General features: G+C 42.4%; 1 protein-coding gene across 1 annotated transcript in view; it reads left to right on the forward strand.

Annotated features, from left to right (window-relative positions):
* Positions 1-3,437: 3,437 nt before the first annotated feature.
* The window catches only part of SNX14 (sorting nexin 14), a 52,019-nt gene continuing 28,574 nt past the window's right edge, over positions 3,438-26,882 (forward strand). Inside the window, exons 1-9 of the mRNA XM_060752990.2 lie at positions 3,438-3,666; positions 16,365-16,485; positions 17,833-17,909; positions 18,003-18,081; positions 18,912-18,955; positions 22,341-22,428; positions 22,907-22,991; positions 24,497-24,653; positions 26,720-26,795. Of these exons, the coding sequence (XP_060608973.2) occupies positions 3,527-3,666; positions 16,365-16,485; positions 17,833-17,909; positions 18,003-18,081; positions 18,912-18,955; positions 22,341-22,428; positions 22,907-22,991; positions 24,497-24,653; positions 26,720-26,795 (867 nt within the window). The 5' untranslated portion in view covers positions 3,438-3,526. The remainder of the gene's footprint in view (positions 3,667-16,364; positions 16,486-17,832; positions 17,910-18,002; positions 18,082-18,911; positions 18,956-22,340; positions 22,429-22,906; positions 22,992-24,496; positions 24,654-26,719; positions 26,796-26,882) is intronic.

The raw sequence follows: 26,882 nt of genomic DNA on the forward strand, positions 1-26,882 counted from the left end.
CCTTTGGATTTTAACTTAATAGTAAATGAACTGTTTTATTTATATATAAAGACATTTTACAAAAATAAGTAAGACACGAGTATGCTGGAAATGTTGACATAATTGTTCTGTTCTGAATGAGTGGCATGCAGTCAATGAATTTGCAGGTAAGTAAGCAATGTAGATTATATAGTTGTGCACAAAGGTTTTAAAAGCTGATATAAAATTTCAGAAAGATGGGGTTGGATCCAAAATAACAGTATGTGAGTGGAAGGGGTCCCAATGCTTCATAATCATTGGGAAAATGGGGAAAAAGGATAGGTGGCCATTTTTGGCGCTTGTTTCCAAAAGGTGTACCACATCCACTTGAACAAATTTTGCAGGAACATAAAAGAGGTGCTGAGGATATGCATTTTTTTCTATAAAATGTGATTTTCCAAGCCTTGTACCAAGATTATTTGATACATTTTGATAGTGTTTATCTTTACATAATTTTCTACTGCTAACCATCAATGTGCTGCCACACACACACACATATATTGGATTTGGTACCTTTTGGAAACAGCCCACATTTGTATTGTTTGTCCTGGCTGCTCTACACCACCTCCTGAATATTTCTAAAGGGGTCAGATACTGGAAATGAGGTGCTGAAACCACTGAATAAAAAGTCATTCACAGAACTCAACATTGGAATTTCACTTTTTACAGCCTATACAATTTTGAGCAATATAATTATTTGATTAAAAAATATATAGTTACAGTAGTACAGTGTCACAAGTGATAAGGACTTCTATCAGCATAATATTAGGAAACACATTTGTCAAGTTTGAATGGGTTGGTGTTACCGACACAAGAAACGAGTATTACTAAAACGCATTATGTGCAATATAGTGAACTATATAAGTGAATGACAGAGAAGCAGAGATTGTCAGCTAAATATTCATGTTGCAATTCCACTCTGCCAATGCTGACTTAGGGTATCTTAACAGCCCAAACCCAGCCACTTGTAATCTTTAGTCATATCCTTCGGGGCCTCTTCTGGTTGCTATTGTCATTTGTATTTCAGCTATTTTTCACGAAAACAAAGAACTCTAAAAGTTAAATTTTAATGAATAAGTTTTTTTGATACTGTTCTGTTATATGGATGGAGGCCTCTAGGGGGCGCTAGAGAGAGGCGATTACATTTTATTGGGAGGAGGTTGAAGGAGGAAAACAATTTCCCCCATTTTTGCTGGTTATGCTCCCCTCCCCCATATCATAAACAAGGGCTCTTTCCACAATGGGGGCATGGGTGGGGGGAATAACAGGAAAACAAGGGGAAATTATTTTTTACCTTCAACCCACCCTCCACCCCCTGTGGCCTCCGCCTGTATAATGGAACAGTACCTTTTTTTTTAAAAAGGCTATTAACGTCCGAAATGATTTGTCAGACACTATCAGTTTGAGTAATTGATTTTCACCCTTGAATTGAGGGGGAATGCAAAGACAGCCCCAGAAGACCCCTCCCTACATATAAAGCTGTTTAAGCTTTTTTTTTTTGCTTTTTTTTTTTTTGCTTACATGGGTAGATACATTTCTTTAGTGTTGCTACTGCCTTCTGTTAAAAATTATGCGATACTAGGTTTCCAATAACAGGTGAAGCTGTACTAAAAATCAGTTCTCTTATGCTGGCCTGTTCTACAGCAGTGACATTTGACTTGGAAGTTAACTTGTACAGCCTGTCTACTAGATCTGTTACAGTTGGATCTCTTAGCTCCCTGATGCTAGTTAGGGCAATTTAGGGTAGCCTGGTCCTATTGATTGTTTTATTCTTTGTTCCTGTTTGCCTGCATGTTGTTTCTGACTTAAGGCCACCTTGAGGCAAACCTGTGATTCATTCGGAGATTTGTTATGGCCATCTTCAGTCAGAGTCTGTGTTACTTCCAATGAGCTTCCATGGATAAAGGGAGATTCAACCCCCAGTTCTCAGTCTCCAATCTTCAAACCACTACACCATGCTGGCTCTTTGTGGACCATAATAATGTAGTTTAAGAAGTTAACTTACACAGGCTTGCTATGGCCCAATGGAGTTTCCTGGACCTCTTCCACTTCCTAAGTTATTGATCAGCAGTCTGGCAAGTTTACAGTAAAGACAAATAAAATTAAGTGTACATGTACACTTAATTTTGTACATGTATAACTTAACAGTTTTTAAAGCCGCCAACCTCATATGTGTTGTCAAAGGCTTTCATGGCCAGAATCACTGAGTTTTCTGAGCTGTATGGCTGTGTTCTAGAAGCATTCTCTCCTGACATTTCATCCACATCTGTGGCAGGCAACCTCAAAGGTTGTGAGATCTGTTGGAATCTAGGCAAGTGAGGTTTATGTATCTGGAATGTCCAGGGTGGGAGAAAGAACTCTTGTCCTCTTGAGGCAAGTATGAATGTTGCAGTTTATTTATTTATGCCATTTATATGCCACCCTTCTCACTCCGAAGTGAATTCAGAGGGGCTTACAAGTCATATGTACATACAGCATACTACATTACTGCTACCTTGATTAGTATTTAATAGCCTTGCGGCTTCAAAGCCTCTAAAAACTCTAAAATCAGGATAGTAAATAAAGAGCAACCCTCAAAAAGCAGGGGAATTCCAAACGAATCAATCAGGGCCTGCTAACACCTCCCAATAAAGGATTTCTGCAGGTAAAAACCAGTTAGGTTTTTAAGCTGCAAGGCCATTAACTGCAAGTCAAGGTGGCCAATTGCAACATTCACACTTGCCTCAAGCAGACAAGAGTTCTTCCACCCTGGACATTCCACAGATATATAAACTCCACTTGCCTAGCTTCCAAGAGACCTAACAACCTCTGAGAATGCCTGCCATAGATGTGGGCGAAACGTCAGGAGAACGTGGCCATACAGCCTGGAAAACTCACAGCAACCCAAAGATTGCATCATTTGGGGGTGGGTGCCGCCTATTTTATTAAAAGATGAACTTAATAAGAGCCTTGTCCAGAAAGAGAAAGTAAACTCTGGCGGGACGAAGGGGACCTCAAAAACAGCCTCGTCCCCTTGAAAGCTTGGCTGTGTCACGTTTCCATCGTGGACCAATCACGCTATTATAATTTGCAACTACACAAAAGCTGTTTATAATATGAAGCCTCAGAAACCGGTGCCCATAGAAATCCCACTGCAGCCCAAACCCATTTCCAAGAAGACAATGGCAGCCGCCGCCTCCTCCAAAAGGCGGCCGCCATTTTCATCTGGGCGGGCGGCGGCAGCAGCACTCTTTCTTCATCTCTATCCTTAACAGCCGGGAGTGAGGGGTAGGTGGATACAGAGCTGAACAAGCTAACCGGGCAGCCGTCAGAATCGCAGAAAGCTCGCCTTTGCAGCGTGTGCTAGTTCTGTCCCTTTAAAGGGAGAGCCTCTCTGAGCCCATGTGACGCGAGCGGCCGGTCACGTGGTGCCGGAAGCGGTCACGTGAGACAAACCGGAAGCCGGAGGAGGCGGTCCGGGGTTCTTTCCCCAGTGTCCGGAGAGGGGCTCCTCAGGTCTGCCGCCGGGATGGAGCGGGCGCGCGCGGCGGGAGAGCGTCTCTTGAGGCGCGTGCGCGGGGCGGAGGCCCTGCGCGAGACCTGCCGCCAGTACCCGCTCTTTTGCTGCCTCCTCCTGGGGCTCGGTGTGGCCACCATCCTGCTCAGCAGGTAAGCGAGGGAAGAAAGAAGGAAGGGGAGCCAGCTGCCAACTGCATTCATTCTACTGTCTAGATCAGGCCTGGGGAAATTTTGGCCCTCGAGGCGTTTTGGACTTCAACTCCCAGCATTCCTAACAGCCTCAGGCCCTTTCCTTTTTCCCCTCAGCCGTTTAAGCGGCTGAGGGGGAAAAGGAAGGGGCCTGAGGCTGTTAGGAATGCTGGGAGTTGAAGTCCAAAACGCCTCGAGGGCCAAAATTTCCCCAGGCCTGTTCTACTGGGTATCATGTGCCTTCAAGTTGTAGTTTCACAAGGTGCCAAAGAGCACAGGTGCCTCACCAAACTGCACGAGGGTCTTTGTTTTGGCACTCCCAAACCTATGGGGAAACTATATTTTCTGGCTTTACTAGGCGGCTGTCTGTTACCTTCATCTAAGATTAAGACTTTGAGACGAGGTAAAAAGATAACAAAATAAATTTACTGGAACAAGGGAAAGGAAGGGTTAACTACCCAGGACTATCCTGAGATGACTTAAAACCATACTTTACAAAGGGAACACTTGCTGGATGAAGACATCTCTCTGGGAAAGTTGAAAGTTTCTTTGCCTCTGGCTCCTTAATGTTCTCTCTTTAAGAAGCTTGGGCTGACCAAACTTCAATTGTCCTTTGGATTGATGGTAAATGTAGGTGTACCTGTGTGACCGCATTTCTGTTTACGAATCCACGCGATCTCTTTGATCATCTAGAGAGGGCCTTCTCTGTGGTGGCCCCCTGACTCTGGAACTCACTCCCCAAGGATATCAGACAAGCCCCCACATTGGCAGTCTTTAGGTTGTTGTTCATTCGTTCAGTCGTTTCCAACTCTTCATGACCCCATGGACCAGCCCACGCCAGAGCTCCCTGTTGGCTGTCAGCACCCCAGCTCCTTCAGAGTCAAACCAGTCACTTCAAGGATGCCACCCATCCATCTTGCCCTTGGTCGACCCCTCTTCCTTTTTCCTTCCATTTTCCCCAGCATCATTGTCTTCTCCAAGCTTTCCTGTCTCCTCATGATGTGGCCAAAGTATTTCAACTTTGTCTCTTAATATCCTTCCCTCCAACAAGCAGTCAGTCTTTAGGAGGAGCCTGAAAACGTGGCTGTTCCACTGTGCCTTCTCTGAATAAGGAAACAATGCCCTGCTCTGATCAATTCCCTGCAAAATGTCATCAGAAGCACTTTAACTACGCATTGGGTTGGTCGCCCTACATTATCCTTTAAACCTCTCTTGCTTAGATACATCCTATCGCTGTTCATGCCCAGTATGTATTTTAAAATTTTAATCTATTACATTTGGCCGGAAATAAGGTTTTTAAATTTTTGTGCGTTATTGCTTCTATGTGAGTTATATTAATTGTACTGTTTTATTTGCTTTCTGTTTTGTTGTTTACTGATGTGTTGTTGGGCTTGGCCTCATGTAAGCCGCCCCGAGTCCCCTTGGGGAGATGGTGGCGGAGTATAAATAAAGTTTGATGATGATGATGATAATTATTATTATTATTATTACTGTAGTAGTAGCTGCACTTTAGCAGAAGGTGTACTTGCTAAGGAATGCCTGTTGGATTGATAGGCCTAAGACTTCCAGAGAGAATCCAGACCTCTATTGCTCTACTATATGAAGAAGGAGAAGGCCAGCCAAGAGCTCTGGGGAAAAGGAAAAAAACCAACTGAGGCAGGCCTCTGAGGGGTGTTTTAAACTCCACTCACAAACTAATACAGAGCAAGGTAACTACACTATAGAGAAGCAGGGGAAACTAAAGCAGAAGAGAAGAGAAGGCAGAGCCAAGATTTCACAGTCTTCCTCCAGGGGCAAACCAAGAATGGGCAACTTGGAAGTCCCTGAGCAGACTCAGAAGTGGAGTGGGCAGATCAAAAGACAACCTGGCAAAATGGCACGACTTAAAAGAATCCCACATCTTGTGTGACTGTGGAGCAGAACAGACAATTCCGCATCTGTATGCTTGTCCACTGTGCCCTGCCTCATGTACACGAGGAAGAGTTGTTGGAGGCTACAGACAGTGCCGTTGCTGTTGCCCGTTTTTGGTCAAAGGACATTTAGCTGCCTGCGCTCCTATTTTTTATCAGTTTTATACTAATTTATTCAATGCTTTTGATACGAAATAAATAAACAAACAACTGCAAATCCCAGCATTCCAAAGCGTGGACCCATGGCAGCTTAATTGGGGTCAAGCTGCATTAATCCAGAGTTGCATATACCCAGACCCTAAATCTAAGGATGTATCTAAATCTAAGGGGGAAAAAAGGATTACATTGTCAACAGGGAAGAGGGAGAGGTGGGAGAGAGGAGGGGATGAAAAAGGACAAAATGCATGGTAATTATGGTTATGTATAATTGTTTTATAAGAATAAAAACATTTTAAAAATTGGGGGGGGGGGGGGAATCTAAGGATGCATCTGCACTGCAGAATGAATGCAGTTTGGCCCCACTATAGCTGCTATGGCTCAATACTGTTGAACCGTGGAAGTTGTCCATTGATGGGGCACCTGCCGCACTCTTTGGCAAAATACCTTATGAAACTACAACTCCAAGCATTCCAACGCCATGGCAGTTACATTGCCATGTCAAGGTTGCATTCATTCATCAGAACAGGCTTTGGGGTGTCTCTTGCAAAAAGCAATCTCCCATCTGCGCGAGGCCGGGCGGTCACGTGCGCTGGGAGTGTCACGTGAGGCACACCCGGAAGACGAAGGCGCCTGGCGGAGGGTCTGAGGAAGGGGCGACCGCCGGGCTGTGGCCCCGGATGAATTGGGTGCGCGCGGCCGGCGCGAAGCTCCCCCGGCGCATGCGCGGGGCGGGGGCGCTGCGCGGGACCTGTCGCCAGTACCTGCTCTTTTGTTGCACCTTCCTGGCGTTCAGCGTGACCACCCTCTTGCTCAGCCTTAATGGGGGCTGAGAGGGAGGCAGGACCAAGCCGGCAGAAAACGAGAGAGAAAGAATGCCCCTGTCCCTTTAAGGCAGGCATCCTCAAATGATGGGCCTCCAACTCCCAGAAGCCCTAGCCAGCTTGTCCAATGGTCAGGAATGCTGTGAGTTGGAGGCCCAAGCAGTTTGAGGATGCCAGCTTTGAAGGTTGTGTTCAGGAAGAAATTTCAGCAGGTGTTTCTTGCCACACAATCCCTATATTGGGAGTCAGTCCGGATAAAAATAAAGTCAATAAAAGTAAATATAAATAAACCTGTTGAAATTTAGTAATATATAATACTGATATTGTACTATGCTAATAATATAATATAGTGTATGTGTATATGTATATATGTGTGTGTGTATATATATCTTGTAAGCCGCCCTTCAGGGTGAGAAGGGCAGCGTATAAATGCCGTAAATATACTCATTGACACAATTATTAAGCAGAGGTACGTATGGGTAGTTTTGTTTTGCAGCAACAAAAGACATTGGCTCACTCTTTTCACCGGGATGTGCCTTACATTTTTGCTCAAGGTTGATTGGATTCCAGAAAGTAATCCCATATTACAGTAATTCTCCACCTTTGGGTCCCCGGGTGTTTTGGCCTACAACTCCCAGAAATCCCAGCCAGTTTACTAGCTGTTAGGATTTCTGGGAGTTGAAGGCCCAAACATTTGGGGGCCTACAGGTTGAAAAGCACTGTGATATGTGTTTCCACCAATCCCCTTTCTCAATCGAGTGGTGCCCAAATTACTGGACAATGTGAACTGCATCCTCGTTGCCCTGTGGTGGCCACACCAATCATGTTTCTCCCCCTCTTCTTGAGATGTCTCAGAGGGAGATTGTCCACCTCCTGAGCCACTCGGATCTCTTCGCATCTCAGGGAAACTGTGTTCTCCATCCAGATGTCCATCGCTTGAGTCTAACAGCATGGAGGATACGACCTGACCATTGAGACAAGACATTAGCTTTTATATAACCTGTTAGGGCTATTATAGATGTTGCACAAATTTATTTATTTACTTCATTTTTATCCTATCTTTCTCACCTGAGGGGACTCAAGGTGCGGCAAGAATTCAATGCCGGTAACACCAACAATAAACAATAAAACATAGCCAACAGTTAAAATGATTTACAGTTAATCAATAAAACACATAGGACAGTATACACATTAAAAACATATAAGGTGCATAGTTCCATTTAGCCAATAACCTTGTTCAAATCCTTAATTCAGACCGTGTCAAAACCCATAGTAACTTATTCTTCGAACACTTGTGTGCAAAGTCAAGTATTTAGCTTTTTTCTGAAAGCCAGAAGGGATGGAGCCTGCCTGATATTGCTAGAGAGGGAATTCCACATCCAAGGAGCCACCACTGAGAAGGCCCTGTCTCATCCCCACCAATCGCGCTTGCAAAGAGGTTGGGACAGAGAGCAGGGCCTTTCCAGATGATCTTAAAGTTCTAGTAGGCCAGGGGTCCTCAAACTAAGGCCCGGGGGCTGGATACGGCCCTCCAAAGTCATGTACCTGACCCCCACTCAGGGTCAACCTAAGTCTAAACGACTTCAACGCACACAACAACAGCAGCAACAACAATAATCCTATCTCTTCAGCCAAAAGTGGGCTCACACCTCCCACAGCAACATTCAGCCCACTCAGCTCCCTTGATGTCTCTTTATCCACCTCAACATCAGACTCATCCCTACCAAATGCCCAAGGGAGATTATTCCCCAGCCCGACTTCCTCCTCTGAGAGCTGACTAGTTCCTGGCCAGGCGGGGGGGGGGGGGGGGGAGGGTTCCAGAGAAAGGGGGTGCTATCCGAGTCGTGTGGGGAAGGAGATTTGCGGGCCACAAACATCCCAGGGAGAAGCGCAACAGAGTCCTTGCGACCCTGGAAAAGGTGGGTAGTGGTAGGCTCCTTGGCAGCCCCCTTGGTCTCAAGGTCCTCTTGATCAATGCCAGATCCGTTAACGGCAAGACCGCGGCCATCCAGGACTTGATCCTGGATGAGAGGGCGGATCTGGCATGCATTACCGAGACCTGGTTGGACGAGGTGGGGGGTGTAAACCTTTCTCAACTGTGTCCACCAGGTTTTGGAGTGCATCAACAGGCCAGACAAGGGGGGCGAGGAGGAGGGGTCGCAGTAGTCTTTCGGCAATCCATCGCCGTGACCAGATGCGTCGTCCCACAGGCTTCTGGGTTTGAATGTGTCCACTTGAAGGTGGGGAGCCGTGACAGTGTGGGGTTCCTGCTGGTGTATCGCCCACCCCGAGATCCAGCAGCTTCCCTGTCTGAGCTAGCGGAGGTGGTCTCCAATTCGGCCTTGGTCTCCCAGCGCCTGGTGGTGCTGGGAGACTTTAACATCCACGCTGAGACCACCTTATCTGGCGCAGCTCAGGACTTTATGGCCACCATGACGACCATAGGACTGTCACAGATAATATCTGGCCCCACTCATCAAGCTGGACATATTCTCGACCTTGTCTTTGTGGCGGACAACGAAATGGTCAGAGTGGAAGATCAAAACATCCTTCCAGTGTCATGGTCTGACCATCATCTGATCACTTTTAGACTTGCTGCGACCCTAAACCTCCGCAGGGGTGGAGGACAAATTAAGATGGTCCGCCCTAGGAGACTGATGGATCCGGATGGATTCCTGAGGAATCTTAGGGTTCTTCCTGCCTTGGAGCCTGGCGATTCTGTCGACACCTTGGTAACTCTCTATAATGGGGAGATGGCCAGGGTGTTAGATATGATCACACCTGAACGCCCCATCTCGTTGCGTCGTGACAAGCCATCTCCTTGGTTCACCGAGGAGCTGGCTGTGATGAAGCATACGAGAAGGGGGCTAGAGCGCAAATGGAGGAAATCTCGAGATGTATCTGATCGAGCATGGGCTAAAGCCTCTCTTAAGGCATACTCCGTGGCTATACGGGTGGCCAGGAAATCATTCACGACCGCCCGTATTGCATCTGCAGCAAATAGATAATCGGAGCTGTTTCGGGTCGTGGGAGAGCTCCTCCACCCTCCTGTGGTGGGGGAGGTCCCTGACGACCCTGCAGCTCGGTGTCGCGATTTCGCACACCATTTTGCAGGTAAAGTCGCCCAGATACGTCTTGAGCTCGACTCCAATTTCATCGCAGTGCCAGAAGAGGTGACGGAGGCACCTGCTTGTCCAATCTTGTGGGATTCTTTTAAGCTTGTTCTTCCTGAAACTGTAGAAGAGATTCTTGGGGCTGTGAGAGCGACCACCTCACCTCTGGACCCATGCCCATCTTGGCTCATTAAATCAGCCAGAGGGGGGTTGCTTGACTGGTTTGTACCGATTATCAATGCATCGTTGGAGCAAGGAATTTTTCCATCTAATTTGAAGCAGGCTGTGGTTCGTCCACTCATCAAAAAAGCTTCCCTTGACTCCACGGTGCTGAATAACTACAGGCCAGTCTCCAATCTCCCCTTTTTGGGTAAGGTGCTGGAGAGGGTGGTCGCCTCCCAGCTCCAGGGTTTCCTAGACGACACCAATTACCTAGATCAGTCACAGTCTGGTTTCAGGCCTGGTCATGGCACCGAGACAGCCTTGGTCGCCTTGGTGGATGACCTCCGCAGAGAGCTGGACAGGGGGAGTGTGACCCTGCTGGTTCTCTTGGACATCTCAGCGGCTTTCGATACCATCGACCATGGTATCCTTCTGGGTCGTCTCTCCGGGATGGGCCTTGGGGGCACGGTTCTGTCGTGGCTCCAGTCCTTCCTGGAGGGACGAACTCAGATGGTGAAGCTGGGAGACGCCTGCTCTGACCCCTGGCCTTTGTCCTGTGGGGTCCCGCAAGGCTCTATTTTGTCTCCCATGCTCTTTAACATTTACATGAAACCACTGGGAGAGGTCATCCGGAGTTTTGGAGTTGGGTGCCATCTCTATGCAGATGACACACAACTCTACTACTCCTTTCCACCTAATTCCAAGGAGGCTTCTCAGGTGCTAGACGAGTGCCTGGCCGCTGTGTCGATCTGGATGAGGAAGAACAAGCTGAAGATCAATCCCGATAAGACAGAGGTCCTCCTGGTCGATCGCAAGCCGGATCGGGGTATAGGGTGGTCACCTGTGTTGGACGGGGTTACACTCCCCCTAAAGCCACAGGTCCGCAGTTTGGGTGTCCTCTTGGATTCTTCGCTTACACTTGAGGCTCAGGTGTCGGCGGTATCCGCGAGGGCCTTTGCGCAACTGAGACTCGTGCGCCAACTGCGACCATACCTCGTGAAGGCTGATCTGGCCGGGGTGGTCCATGCCTTGGTCACCTCTAGAATGGATTACTGCAATGCGCTCTACGTGGGGCTACCTTTGAAGACGGCTCGGAAACTGCAACTGGTTCAGCGTGCAGCAGCCAGGATGCTAACCGGAGCTCATTATCAAGAGAGGTCTACCCCTCTGTTTAAGGAGCTCCACTGGCTGCCATTCATCTTCCGAGCCCAATTCAAGGTGCAGGTGCTCACCTACAAAGCCCTAAACGGTTTGGGACCACCCTACCTGCGTGACCGTATCTCCATCTACAAACCCACGCGCTCGCTTCGATCATCTGGGGAGGCCCTGCTCGTGATCCCACCCACGTCGCAAGCGCGCTTGGTGGGGACACGGGACAGGGCCTTCTCCGTGGTGGCCCCCCGACTCTGGAACGCCCTTCCAAAAGATCTCCGACAGGCCCCCACACTAGCAGTTTTCAGAAGGAATCTGAAAACCTGGCTGTTCCGTTGTGCCTTCCCGGATTAGGAATCCCCATCCCAAGTCCTAGTAGCACTTTAGCACAATTAATACTGCTGCACACCGTACTTTAATTCCTATGCCCCTCCTGCCATTTCAGCACTTTTAACCTTGTACCCCTCTCGCTGGCCGAACCAGTTTTTAATATGTCTTGATGTATTGTTATTGCTGTTTTGCTAATTTTTGATTTGTTTCGCTTTTTGATGTTGATTTGCTTTGTTATTACTTGTTATGTTTTCTATTGTATTGTGTGTTGTGGCTTCGGCCTGTGTAAGTCCTTCGGGAGATGCTCGCGGGGTACAAATAAAAGAGAAAAAAAATTGAAATACTATTAAGTTTATATTTGTTAAAATTGTTTTTCATTTTAATTATTTTATTGTTTTTAAGTGTTCTTTGCACTACAAATAAGATATGTGCATTGTGCATAGGAATTCATTCATATTTTGTTTTGTTTTTCAAATTATAACCCAGCCCTCCAACAGTTTGTAGGACTGTGACCTGGCCCTCTGTTTAAAAAGTTCGAGGACCCCTGTAGTAGGCTCATAGGAGGAGATGTGTTCAGGCTGATAAGTTGGACCTGCAGCCAGTACAGGCTTTGTAGGCCAAGACCAACACTTTAAAGGGCTTCCGTGAAATGGTCTTATCTTTATAAGCTGACCTGTTTCTCAGACTTTGCCTCTGACAAGAGGGTGGACCCAGTTTTGAAACCACTACATCAGGCTTCTCTACATACTGCCAAAAAAAGCAAAACCCCCAAAAGGTGTCCTATCTTTGTAGGCCAAGCAAAACAAGACACATGCAAGTTTTATAATCTCCACTGGCTTCCCAAAATGATGATAGACTAATAATAAAAATTATTTTTTATTTACCTCTCACAGCTCAAGGCAGGAGCACAACGCAGTCAACATTTAAAATTCATGGTTTAAAATTGACTGGGTAAACCTGTTGGAAGAGATGGATTTTAAGTTGTGTTTTAATTTCCAGTAGTTCATTCAGCTGTTGGAGATCTTCTAGCAGGTCATTCCACAGTCTTGGAGCAGCTGATGAAATGGTCTTCTGGATGACTGTCACCAGTCAGGCTCTGGCAGGCTGAAGTAAGCTTCCCCAGAGATATCCAGTGTTAGATAGTTAACCTATTTGCTTAGCCATTTATTTTGCAGACAGCAGCCCATGATGTATTTGATAATTGGTCAGGACCTCAAGAAAGCTTTTTCCAGAATCTGCTGGTTTTACCTTATGGGTTCAAACAGGTAAAAAGAAAAACCCGTATTGACATACCAGTCTAACCACCCTAAATACAAATAGATCCCATTTGATCTTGGAAGCTAAGCAGGGTCAGCCCTGGTTAGTACTTGGATGTGAGACTGCAGGTTAGTACCAGGTGCTGTTGCCAACATTTCAGGGAGAGGCGGCAAAGTCCTATGAAATTCATGAGGCCACTATATGTTGACAGGTGACTTGAAGGCAGGCACACACTGCTGTTGCAACAAAGTCAACAGAAAAGTTTTATTTGGCCTATACTTTTGTAGATGGTTAAAAACCACAAAATGAATGGAGATTTGTTTCTGCTAAAATGAGTTCTCTCTTACCTTACTAATTACATCCTCCACCTACTCATTCTCCCTTATAATTTGCCAGCTGAGTGAGACAGGATGTATCTGTATAGCAATAGAGTGTGAAAGGGGTGTCAAGAGAGATGTGGTGGAGAAGGAAATTGCACAACGTGAATCAGTTGCTCTAATTATTATCTGTACAGAGACAGAAAAGCAAGTTACAAATGAATAAATAGGTGGGCTGTTGCCTTGGTTTCTAGTAGAAGGTAAGTTGTTTTATAACAGTAGACCTTTTTAGAAAACATTCAAAACCACAGCAACATTGAAAGGAGAATAAATAATGCTTAGAGCACCACTTTGTTTAGAGTAGGATTACTGTGGAACATAGCTTAAAATACAACGGTACTTTTTGTCTCTTAAGCTGAATTCCTGGAGATAATCACATTCACTCTAGCTTCTATTAATAATTTCCATTTTATTAATTGGAAATAATTATTTTGTTCATACAAGAGGGTTAACAATGCAAGGGCAACATGTTTTTCAGGTTTTAGATGGGCAGACAGAGATTAGGGAAGGGGAAGTTATTGCAAATATACATTTTCTAACAGAAAAAATAGTTTGTGCATCATATTAAATATACAATAAAACAAACAGTTAAGAACAAGGATTTTTTTTTTAAAAAAAAGAGAACTTTTCAAATTAGAATAGCAGCTGAGTAGTCAGTTTTGGCAAGGCGAGGAAAGTTGAAGCCTTCCTGCACCATGGTCCTGACTAAATTAACTCTTCCACTTGCATGAATGATTTTTACTGTGACCATGAAGTGATGCAAAGAAAGCATGTAGTTCTGTCCTCTTGCACACTATGATCCTAGTTCTGCTTAAATGAACTTCAGCATCATGAACAGCTATACCTTAGTTTAAAAAATAGATGTGTTTCTGGACAGAAATGTTGACACCAGAGGCAGAAATAACGTGGAAAGATAGAGATAGCTGCCTACAAAACACAAAGAAAAAAGAAGTTCAGGATACTTCAGCAAACCTTTTCCCCATTAGTCATTATAGCTTCATGTGAAATTAAGTCTTGGGTAAGTAGAATATTTTTAAAAATCAGCTTTTAAGAGGCAAGTTTCTTCCAAAATGCATCAAAGAAAAATGTTTTTTTTCACCAACCTCCACTTGTCCTCTGAGTTCTATTTTTATGGCCAGTCTTACCCATCTATCCTTTTTTAATTCACACACATATATACACCCATTCATCCTGGGGTGGAGTTGGTAAGGCAAATATATTTGTCCTCCTTCACACCCCAATTGCTTTTCATACATTTTCAGTAAGAGATTTGGAGCTGCTATTTACTTTTGTCCAGCTAACACAGGATTGGCTGGAATTGAATGCTGCTTTTTCCCATCTTAGGCTTCATTGCATTGGTTACTACTGCAGCCTGACACCAGACATCTATGTTTCTCTAGTCCTTCTTCACCTTGCTTCCAATTCTGATTCTGTTAGAAATCTGCCAGCTAAACAAAGGATGATGGAAAGGGTGTGGGGAAAACACCAATGCCACCTTAGGGGGCTAGCCATTCCTGGCCTTTGCTATTTCCTCAGGGACCCAGGCAATAAAAATAAGAAAAAGTAGTGCCACAGTGGAGAGTGTATGGGGCTCAGAGCTTCTTCTAGGTCCCCCTCTTTTGCCATTGTACTCAGAGAAGGGGATAATTCCATTTTTATATAAGTAAAGTAATGTTGACCCATAGATAGGTTGGCCTAGATTTTGTGGGATTGATTTTTAAACTGAAATTTCTAGACTTATACTTGAGTATATATGGAGCTTGTTTTCAGAAAGCACCAACTCAATCTGAACAAATTTTTACAGGAATCGGGGGAAAAAAACATGCTGAGGATATGCATTCTTTTGCTATGAAATGCAATTTCCCAAGCCCTGTACTGAAGTGATATTATATATATATATATATATATATATATATATATATATAGTTTTGATCTGCACTTAATATTCTGCTCGTAGCTAACAATGTGCTGCCACCTAAAACCCTTTTTTAAAATAACAAAAATTGAATTTGGTAACTTTTGGAAACAAAGTCAACATGTAGAGTAAGTCTTGTGCCAGCAGACTTCTTCTCGTATTCATACAACAGTAGATTCCACTCTTGCCACTCAGGGCCCTTCCACACAGCCATTGTTGTTGTTGTTCATTCGTTCAGTCGTCTCCGACTCTTCGTGACCTCATGGACCAGCCCACGCCAGAGCTCCCTGTCGGCCGTTACCACCCCCAGCTCCCTCAAGGTCAGTCCAGTCACTTCAAGGATGCCATCCATCCATCTTGCCCTTGGTCGGCCCCTCTTCCTTTTGCCTTCCACTTTCCCCAGCATAATTGTCTTCTCTAGGCTTTCCTGTCTCCTCATGATGTGGCCAAAGTACTTCAACTTTGTATCTAGTATCTTTCCCTCCAGTGAGCAGTCGGGCTTTATTTCCTGGAGGATGGACTGGTTGGATCTTCTCGCAGTCCAAGGCACTCTCAGAACTTTCCTCCAACACCACAGCTCAAAAGCATTGATCTTCCTTTGCTCAGCCTTCCCTAAGGTCCAGCTCTCACATCCGTAGGTTACTACAGGGAATACCATGGCTTTGACTAGGCGGATCTTTGTTGCCAGTCTGATGTCTCTACTCTTTACTATTTTATCGAGATTGGACATTGCTCTCCTCCCAAGAAGTAAGCGTCTTCTGATTTCCTGGCCACAGTCTGCGTCTGCAGTAATCTTTGCACCTAGAAATACAAAGTCTGTCATGGCCTCCACGGTTTCTCCCTCTATTTTCCAGTTGTCAATCATTCTTGTTGCCATAATCTTGGTTTTTTTGACGTTTAGCTGCAACCCGGCTTTTGCACTTTCTTCTTTCACCTTGATTAAAAGGCTCCTCAGCTCCTCCTCGCTTTCGGCCATCAGAGTGGTGTCATCTGCATATCTGAGGTTGTTAATGTTTCTTCCAGCAATTTTCACCCCAGCTTTGCATTCATCCAGCATTCATCCATTGCATTCATCCATTGGAATACCATATATTCCAATTCAAAGCATTCATCCATTGGAATACCATATATTCCAATTCAAAGCAGAAAATGTGGCATTTCTACTCTTGTTTTGGTTATTCCTTTGACTCAGTATTAAATCATTATAGGTTAGGACTTCAACACTGAATAAGATTTTGTTGTTGCGGGAATATTGGGGTCACATATGCCAGTTCTCACTTGCTTCAGTTATACTTTGTCATTAATATAGTAAATATGATTGTATGGAAGTTGAATGTCATATATGGTATTCCTAAAAGTTGTGCAAATGTTACACAGCGTGATATGTGTTGTATTGGGCATGCGTTTTTAAAGTTGATCTCTAGCATTAATCTTTTTGTTGTAACTTTTCCCTTTATTTTCAGGTACCTTCACGTTTTAATGATCTTCTGGTCATTTGTGGCAGGCGTTGTGACATTCTATTGTTCCTTAGGTCCAGATTCTCTGTTACCAAACATACTGTTTACAATAAAACATAAAACCAAGGTAATGTGTAACTTTACTGATGTTATTTGAAACATCATTGGGCATTAGTTTAATATATATACAGTGTTTATGATCAACATGTGGCAAGATTTATTTAGCTTTTATTGACAGATGAAGTAAAATGTCAGCTAGTTAATCAGTGGAAACTGATTTTAGTTGCTGATGTTGGAAATTAAAGGTTTCCATAATTTTTAAATAGGAAGAATATTGGCTGGAATAAAATTTTGTTCAAGCATATTTCTGGTCATGTAGTGGGGCCTCTTCTTCCTTCTCTCCTTCATCACACACTGTTCTTAAGGGTTCACCAGATTTGAAGGCTTGCATGACCCTAAGATAGAGTCTCTTCTGTCAGTCAGACTTGTTTGCTGTTAGATGGACACTGTTAGGTCACTGTTGAATGCCCTTTGAAATAATTGATGGGTTTTAATTAAGCCTATCAATTATCTGCCAGTCAACCAATGTGGAGGCAAGGCAGTCAATCAGATAAATTCATAGCTTGCCCTTTGTTCTGTCTACATATACGGTCTCATTTGTAAAAGGTTTGCGTAAATGAGAGCTAGATGGGAGATCTTGGACTCATTTTAAGTTTTGGATCCCAGTGGAAGAAAAGCACCAAAGACAAGTTAATTTCTAGCATCCTTACCTACTGTAAATAGTTCTGGTGTATTTTGGTTGCTTACTGTTTTATGTCTGATGAAAAAAGGGTTCTCTCACAGGCCTTTCTATTTAAAGATTTTATTAAGCTGCTGTCAAGCATAACTAGGTTATTAAAGGCAGATTTCATGTTAATCTTCTTAGCTATAAGTATGCTGGGGCCCAGATCTTTATGTGCATGTGTCTCTCACTCAGCCCTTTCACGTTTCTGATTTGGAATAATTTAATGACAAATATCATGTGGTCAGTTATTTGTAAACATCTTTCCATTTAGTAGCAAGATATGATTTTGAGTGAAGGAATGAATAGGAAAAAAGTTTAGAAGAGGCATACTGGTTTCTAAACAAACAGCAAAGAAATACTGAACAATTTAAAATGGTCTAAAACACTTTAAATAGGCTCAATAAATTTGTTTCATCATTTTGTTGCTCTATATGTGGGGTTGTTTTGGGTTATTATATTCGTATTTACTGCTATTGAGGCATTGAATGTTTACCTTTTTGTTTGTTGGAATCCACCCTGAATCCCTCAGGGGAGATAGGGCGGAAAATAACTGTTGTTGTTATTGTTGCTGTTATTATTGTTGTTGTTGTTTTATTGCATACAATTACATTATTAATTCCAAGCTGTTTTATTTGGATTCTGTGGAATGAAACTTTTCTTCCATTCATTCTTTTCTATTGTTTCTTTTAGCAATTAGAACTACAAGAGCCATATTCCCAAGGGTTCAGCTGTGATGTATGTGGTAACATCAAGTGTAATAGGCATAGGTGAGTCGCATATTCATCATTTTAATCATGCTTGTGTGTACCATGGCAAAAGTGATTAGAACACAACCTAGCAGTCTTTCTGCTTTTTAATAGGCTTGCATTGCTGCTAGAAAATTATCAGCCATGGCGAGACCTGAACGTTCCCTCTAAAGTTGATGCTTCGCTCTCAGAGGTAACTATTTAACATTCCCCAGAATAGGAATCTCATAGCATTACTTCTCAAAAAAATATGCTCAGAGTAATTTTTGCTTTTGAGTACCTGAAGTTTGTGTTCTAAGAATTATCCAAACACATGCATTTCTTGATAGGAATGCTTTCTCGAAGTTATTTTCATGCTCACAGCTGTTTTCACTCTCTCTTTTTTATTACACTCATTGTATCAGCTCAATAGGCCATTGTTTCCCACTGCTGCTAGACAAATTGTAGATATTAAATCAGTTAGTATGAAGAATACTTACTCTGCCATAATTTAGCCCCCTTTTAATCTCCATTCTTGCACATAACAATACATCCACGTCGTATCTCAGAACTGCTCCATGTTGCCTTTAAAAATATCTAGGCTTGATCTTGTGACTATAGCACTGACGTGCAGTGTGCACAGTGTAATATGCTCCACAGTGTTTCCTCTGGGAATATGCCATTTCCGTGCTTAGTCTCCCTTATTATGGGTGTTTAATTGAATTACTCTGGGTTCATTGAGCAGAATGTTTCTTCTCTTCCAAATGCTAGGAGTGTAGATAACTCTAGATTTCTGTTGAGAGAATCTTCTCTCTTCTTATCTTAACTATGGAAGAGACCAATGTGCAAAAATTGGAGAGCAGAAGATTGGGAAGGAAGGCCACTATTCTGAGAGTTATTGATGAAGGCAATAATATTTTTCATGTCTACTGAATTTGGGTGGGTTTTCAAAAAGTGACCTTGGAGGACGCATGCTAGTCATGATGGTTGTTAGCTGTCTTGCTGGACATACTGTAATCTATTATTTAATCTGATTGACTGCAGGTGTTTGAGCTGTTGCTGGATAACTTTGTTTATCCTTGGTACCGGTAAGTTTCAGCAAAATACAATACCCTTGTCCAGAACAGTTTCTAGTACAAGGTAGAGTAGACTCATTGAATCAATTTCTGTTAATTGATTTCTTGAGTCTGCTCTAGCAATTGAAATTTGGTTAATATCTTTTTAAATTAATTTAATACAGGGATAGTAATTGTGTAATCCATGGATCAGATGAGATCCTTTGAGAAGTCCAGGGCAATCCAACCCTTAGATCTCAAGATGACCCCCCCCCCCCCACAAACTCCTGGCACCAGCCCCTTTCCTTGCCCCCCCTTCCAATCAAACATGATTAAATTACTGTGTCCAAACCCATTTAGTGTTGATGCGCTTTAGAGCTGTAGAGAAGCTGAAGTTGGAGCAGAGCAGCCCTCTCGACTTTAAAATGTGCCTACCCTGTCTTAATGGTTATTTGCATATGTATGAGTGTTGGAACAATCTTTTTATCATGTGTGCCACATTAAGTGGGAAGAATACACCTATATTTGGTGATCCAAATTATTGCATTTGTAGTTATGTCTGATTTTGTTTGAAATGTTAACTTTAGTTTTGTTTTCGTGGAATTACATTTATGATCCCCTTTTCTGTGATTGATTGTATGATCTGTTGTGTTGAGCTAATGCCTGGCACAAGTCCCAACATAATTTTGGCTTCACTCCAGATAGTATAAGTGAGTGTGCGCCACTTTTACACAGATGTGCAACACATTGTATAGAAAAGGATGACGTGAGTAAACACCAGTAAAAATGTAATCCAAGTGCTGATTTACATGTTGTGGAAAGGGTTGTGATTTAATTGGGCTGTGTTTAGAAAAATAATTCAGAATTCAGACAGACAGCATGTCCAGTGGTCAGGAGTTTTGAGAAGTGAAGTCTCAAGCACACAGATGACCAAAATTTGGGAACTACTGTTCTACAAGAGTATGCCGTATGATTTTTTTTAACATTTAAATTTTCTTTCCTACTAAGAGTTATATGAGGTTTGAGTTTCAGTAATGCATTTTACTATTTGTGTTATGTCAGTTGAAGTAAATACAAATTATTAGGTGCATTATGAGACTGAAAAACATGCACAAGATAATGGGTAAAGTAAATTCATTATATTGTCGAAGGCTTTCATGGCTGGAATCACTGGGTTGTTGTAGGTTTTTCTGGGCTATAAGGCCATGTTCTGGAGGCAATTTTTCTCCTGACATTTCGCCTGCATCTATGGCAAGCATCCTCAGAGGTAGTGAGGTCTGTTGGAAGTAGGAAAAATGGGTTTATATATCTGTGGAATGACCAGGGTGAGACAAAGGACTTTTTTTCCTACTTCCCACAGACCTCACTTCCTCTGAGGATGCTTGCCATAGATGCAGGCGAAACGTCAGGAGAAAAATTGCCTCCAGAACATGGCCATATAGCCCGGAAAAACCTACAACAACCCAGTAAATTCATTATATTCAGGTCCACTTGAAAACAGTGGAAACATTTATCACAGCTCTTGTTGGTTCAGTTGGAACTGTGCAGTCAGCCTGGATCCAGTTGAATGGAATATAGATGATCCTTTTGGGAGATTGTGCAGTGCACTTTTAACTTGTGCACATGAGAAGTTCCTAGGATCCAGTGTTGTGTATTAAACCTTTGCTTTGGTGGGACACCAGAGGGAGCACAAATGCTATTTTGTGGTAAAACATTTTTAATGGTGTCAAAAGTTAAGAGACAGTTGAAGTTTGTGTTAACTAAAAAGATTATTTAAGCCATAGAATGTAGTGTTTACTCATGAAAAATTGAAGGCTTACTTTAAGTGATAATCTTGAATTGGTGTGGATGTTTTACGCTGATTTAGTATGTTGACCTTGTATGATACATGTATAAGTATCTGAATTTTAGACTTTGACTTCTATTTTTTTATTTAGAATAAACATTTTGAGATAAGACTAGGGTGTCTGTGCTGTGTATGTTTCTTTCTTTCAAAATCTTCTGTCTTGGATAGTTGCAGGGATCCTCAAAAAGTGTTTTGTTTTTTAAAAAATGTTATTAGTTATCTCTAGATCAGTAAGTGCAAACCTGAAAGAGAATTTTGAGAGACCATTTCATAGAATCATAGAATCACAGAGTTGGAAGAGACCTCGTGGACCATCCAATCCAACCCCCTGCCAAGAAGCAGAAAAATCGCATTCTTCATCTTGGTTTCTCTGCATTGTATACACAAGGTTTTGCTCTTGCAGAGCCCCATTCATAATCTCCAGAGCTAGTGGTTTTCTGGGAAGGAGTTCCATGCTTTCCCATTGTTGCTAAACCTTACTAGGCAGACTTGTTGAAATCAGTTAGTGCTACCTGGAAGTGGGGATGTGGCTTTTCTCAGATTCCCTATCATTCCTCCTTATCTGGCTCCTTAAAAACAGTTCGGGAGGGGAAGCAGGGGTCTGCAGGAGAAGGGAAGAATTGCTGGAAACTGCTTCCCCTCTGTTGAGAGAAACTTCCGTTGTTTCAACCACATAAAAAGACAGCATGCTGCTCCCTAATTCTTTACGTTCTCCAAACCTACCAAAAACAGATAACAGAAAAAAACCTGCCCAAAGGGCATCCAGAAGTGACACCACATCACTTTGGGTGTGCTGAAATGTGCTGCTGTGCTCTGCCAGATTGGCACAGAAAGAAAAAAATGATCCCTGCCCATGTATTTTCAATACAAAACATAAATGTGTGAATATCAGATTGTATGCAAACATAACAAGGAGTATTATTTCAATTACTTCTAAATTATTATTAAGACCTCATTAAGTTGCACTTGGTTAATACAGTATTCCCTCACTTATCATTGGTGATCCGTTCCAGGATTCGTTTCCATAAGTGAAAATCCGCGAAATAAGGATGCTCCGCCCACTCAGCAGTGGCCTCGTTGTCTTCGCCGAGTCTGCTTGCCACCTCAGAGGCCTCTTGGGCAAGTTGAGGGCACTGCCAGCCTGGGCTGAGGCCTGGGCTGAGGCTTCAGCCCAGCTTGGCAGTGCCGTCAACAGAGCCCAAGGGGTCTCTGAGGCAGCGAGCAGCAGATTCGGTGAAGAGGATGAGGCAGCTGCTGAGAGGGTGGAGACAAGCCCCAGGGTAAGGCCTAGTGGCTGGCTCCCCCTCCCCTCCTCCGCCCATCCCCACGGTCCCCCCCCCCCCCCCCCCCGCTTATTGAGGACCCGCAAAACAGCAAGTCCACAATAAGCGAACCGTGATATAGCGAGGGAACACTGTATATCTTTGCAGCCCTAATTATTATTTTTTTTAATGAAAATAAGATTTTTATGTAGAATTAACAAATATAAGCATTATTTTGCAATGATAAGTCAGCTCTAGTTGCTATCAGGTTCGAGGTTTTCATACTATGCTTTGTTTTGAAATTTTGCAGGGATATAACTGACGATGAATCTTCTGTGGATGAACTAAGAGCAACTTTAAGATTTTTTGCATCTGTGGTAGTACGCAGAATTTACAAGGTAAACTACAGCCTTTGAATTAAAAACAGATTTGAAAGTGAGGTCAATGGAGAAAGAGTAAGGAATACTGTTTAAAAGAGTGTAGATTCTTCTTTGGCACAGCTGCATGACATCAGAAGTTGGCATGTTTTGAAGATGCCTGAAAATGTGGGTTTCGTGAACATGCTAGGAGGTTTGTGTTGGGGAAAAGGACATGATCTGCAGAATTTTGAGATGAGGCTATGATTTTTAAAGAGTTCTGCCTCGATATTATAGCTCCAGTAAAAGCATCCGCCATATCAGAACACTTTGAGCAAATTACTTCTGAATTGAATGGTGTTTAATCTAATTCATAATTTGATGCGTTTAGAAAACAGGGATCTTTGGTACTCCTGCTGTTTTCAAATTAGGTTATTTAGTTGCAATAAGGATGTTTCTGCATAAGAAAATACACTTTGTTGCAAAATATATCTGTATATTCCTGTTGTTTTTTTTAAAGGTGGATATTCCAACAGTTATAACAAGGAAAATGCTGAAGGTTGCCATGAAGCATATAGAAGTAATAGCCAAAGCCAGACAGAAAGGTAGCATAAACATTTAAAAAATGTATATTTTAAAATCTGTGCTGTCAAATTGGACTTCATTGCAATATAACTTCCAAAAATGAAACAAGCTGTATGATTTATTGCACACAGATGTGTGTGTGTGTTATGCGACTTAAAGCAAAATTTGAATTCAGAAGGACTCACTCCAAAATAGAAGTGTTATTGTGCACTTTTAAAATCCTTTCATATAGGTTTTGCCTAAACTTAAGAAACTTATTACTTTATATTATAAACTCAAGAAATGAAAATGTGCATTTGTAGAAGAGATAACTTTTCTTTTTAAGAATTTCTTCATATGTCAAAAAGGCTGTTGTTTCAATTACCACAATAATGCACCACCAAAGAAAGCTGTATGATCAACAAAACACCCTCTTGAATCCAGATCAGTGTTTGCAAAATTTGAGCCTGTCAGTTTTCATAGTCATTTTCAGAACAGTATTGTGATGTTAAGTTATTTTCCAGTGCTTGAACTGTCTAGCACCGTGTGTGTATTAGGGACAACTACTAAAAAAATAAGCAGAGCATCCAAAATACAAACAGTATACTAAAAGTTGAGCATCAGCTCACAGCAAGCCACCATATTCACTATTCTCTGTACTACTTCTTTAGAGTGAAAAGGGGAGATGGAAAGTGCAATGTTCAAACACTCCAGACTCAAGGGTTGAAGGCATCAATTTTTTCAAAACTAGAAGTTACTAGGCAATCATGTATGATTTTGCGGAAGTATTTTTCAGGCCCAATGTTTGGGAAGGAAGAGCATTTAAATAATGCCCTCCTAGACGTTTCTGGAAGTAATTCTCCATTTGATGGCCCAAACAAAACTTTAAAAAATGATTGGGAGACGGCTAGAAAGATTGCATGTGTTCTGCAAACTGCTCAGTGCCTACTCTTGTTTTAGATATCTTTGGTATATTATTGTTTGCTTCCTTTTATTTTGTTGGTTAGTGAAAATGCAGTAGAGTCTCACTTATTCAACTTAAATGGGCCGGCAGAATGTTGGACAAGTGAAAATGTTAGGTAATAAGGAAATTAAGGAAAAGCCTATTAAATGTCAAATCATGTTATGATTTTACAAATAAAGCACCAAAACATCATGTTTTTCAACAAATTGACAGCAAAAGCAGTTCAATACACAGTAACATTATGTCGTAATTACTGTATTTACGAATTTAGCACCAAAACATTGCAATGTATTGAAACAGCTGTGGATCTGGGCAGGAGGCAGAGTGCATTGGATAATACAGAACATTGGATGAGCGAAGGTTGGATAAGTGAGACTCTACTGTAGCATAGATTTTGTTTTTCATCCCATCAAATATAGACTCCTTGAATCAGGTGCTGAATAATTTGTACTGAATAGTCAGTACTAATGTTAGTCACTTTACTTTAATGAGTCTGCTGTAGTTATGACTAACTGTTAGCGTTGTTACTTTATTCCATACTAATTACATGTTGAGTTGTGTTGAATTACATTTTCTCTACAGTGAAAAATGCTGAATACTTACAGCAGGCTGCTTTGGAAGAGTATGGGCCAGAGCTCCATGTGGCTTTGAGAAGTAGGAGAGATGAACTACATTACTTAAGGAAACTTACTGAGCTTTTGTTCCCCTACATTCTACCTCCAAAGGCAACTGCCTGCAGGTATGTTAACTGAGCAGTCTTATTTGAAATATTTTCATTCCATCCTTTTTTGTAGTATGGTATAGTCAATCCCAAACATAGAGTAAAAGATAAATGTGACACATAATAAAGTTAAGTATATAGTGCTGTTACCACAGAATGTCATATTGGGATTACATGAAGGCTTCATTCTTATTTTGCAACAAGCCTCTGCAGTCTGACAATACGATTAGGTCAGTACTGACAGAGTTTATGAAAAATTAGGATGGAAATGGATACAGTAAAGAATTTGTTTGTTTGTGATACCCTTCAGTGCCTGGAGAAAATGCATATTAAGTGATTGGCCTAATGCAGTGGTTCTCAGCCTGTGGATCTCCAGGTGTTTTGGCCTACAACTCCCAGTATGTGGTTTTTAGCCTAGATTTTAAAATTTGTTGAAGTTTGAAGCATATAACTCCTTGGGTTAGACGTGGATGTTCAGGACTGGGTCCCCCTGTTATGATCTGGTCATTGACCGTAATAAAGTTTACTTACTTACCCAGAAATCCCAGCCAGTTTACCAACTGTTAGGATTTCTGGGAGTTTAATGCCAAAACATTTGGGGACCAACAGGTTGAGAACCACTGGCCTAATGTTTTTCTGAAGACAGTGATATTTCAGTCCTAAAGTGCATCCAACACTGCTTGGAGCTTACGGAATCCCACAAATATTACTTTCATTTTGGAAATAGTTTTAATTGCTCACCTGTTTACACTTGCAATGATGTGACGGTAAAGTAGGAAACTTGCACATGTGGAACTATACATGCACGTAGTATCCTTCTGCCTTGACATTAATTCAATTTATTTCAGTATAAAAAAGTAAACACCATCTGGAGGATGGTGCTCATCTCCATTTCTAAGCCATAGACACCTCCAAGGTCATGTGGCCAGCATGACTGCACGGAGCACCATTACCTTCCTGCAGAAGCGGAACCTATTGATCTACCATATTTGCATGTTTTCGAACTGCTAGGTTGGCAGAAGCTGGGCCTGACAGTGGGAGTTCACCCCGCTCCCTGGATTTGAACTGCCAACCTTTCGGTCAGCAAGTTCAGCAGCTCAGCGATTTAACCAGCTACGCCATTAAGGGGCACTATTTCAGCATAAGAGTGAAAAATAAAAACATTAGGGAGGCCCTGCCAGATCATATCAAAGGTTTGTGTGGCCTATCATTCTCTTCTCACAATAGCCAGTCAGCTGCCGATGGTATAAGAAGAACAGAATCCCAGTACCACCCTCTTGCTTGACATTATATGGCAGCCGACTCTCCAAAGGCACACTATAGAATTCCAAATTAAGTTAGGTGGTGGGAGAGCCAGTCCATACATCAAGGGTTGTCAAAATGGTTTGTTCATCATTCTTCCTAAGCTTTCTTAAGGATATCTTTTAATCACACTGTTGTATTTTCCTCTTCAAAAAAACCACACACATCCCAAACTAGTAAAACAACAAGATCTCTGTTGTACTAGTTACAGACTGTAGCTGCTTCCACTCAAAGCTTGGAGACCCATTGTAAATGTATAGGTAAAAGAACCGAATAGGTTTGTCATATAGAAAATGGAATAAAGCCTTTTTCTCCAGAACATTGCGAAGTAGAATCTCACTCAAAAAATGATACTTTCATACATTTTTCATTCCTCTTGGCTGAGATCTGGGGACATATTCTGGATGCTTCAATTAGCTCTGATCTTTAACAGAAAAGTACAAAGCAAATCACTCCGTACGTGACACATTTGTTATATTTTCTTACACAATATATTGCTTATTGTGCCAGTTTGGTTTAAATATTATCTTTTGAAAACTCCAGTGAGAGAGAAAGCAGAAGTGTATAAAAACTGATGTGTTGTGTGGCTGTGTTCTAGCAGCATTTTCTCCTGACATTTCCCCTGCATTTGTGATCACCCACAGATGCAGGCAAAATGTCAGGAGATAATGCTGTTAGAACATGACCATACAGCCCAGAAACCACACAACACACCAGTGATTCTGGCCGTGAAAGCCTTCGACAATACATTGTATAAAAACTGATTCTTCTATTATTTTCAGATCATTCACCTTACTTCTAAGAGAAATTCTCTCTGGTTCTGTCCTCCTTCCCTCCATGGATTTCTTAGCTGATCCGGTTAGTTTTAAGAAGCTGAATTTGCTCATTTTTTCTATTTTCAAAGAATTTCTGCTGTTACTGTTTACCATGAGATGTGGTTTTGGT

The sequence above is a fragment of the Anolis sagrei genome, chromosome 1, assembly GCF_037176765.1.
Source record: "Anolis sagrei isolate rAnoSag1 chromosome 1, rAnoSag1.mat, whole genome shotgun sequence".
NCBI classification, from domain to species: domain Eukaryota; kingdom Metazoa; phylum Chordata; class Lepidosauria; order Squamata; family Dactyloidae; genus Anolis; species Anolis sagrei.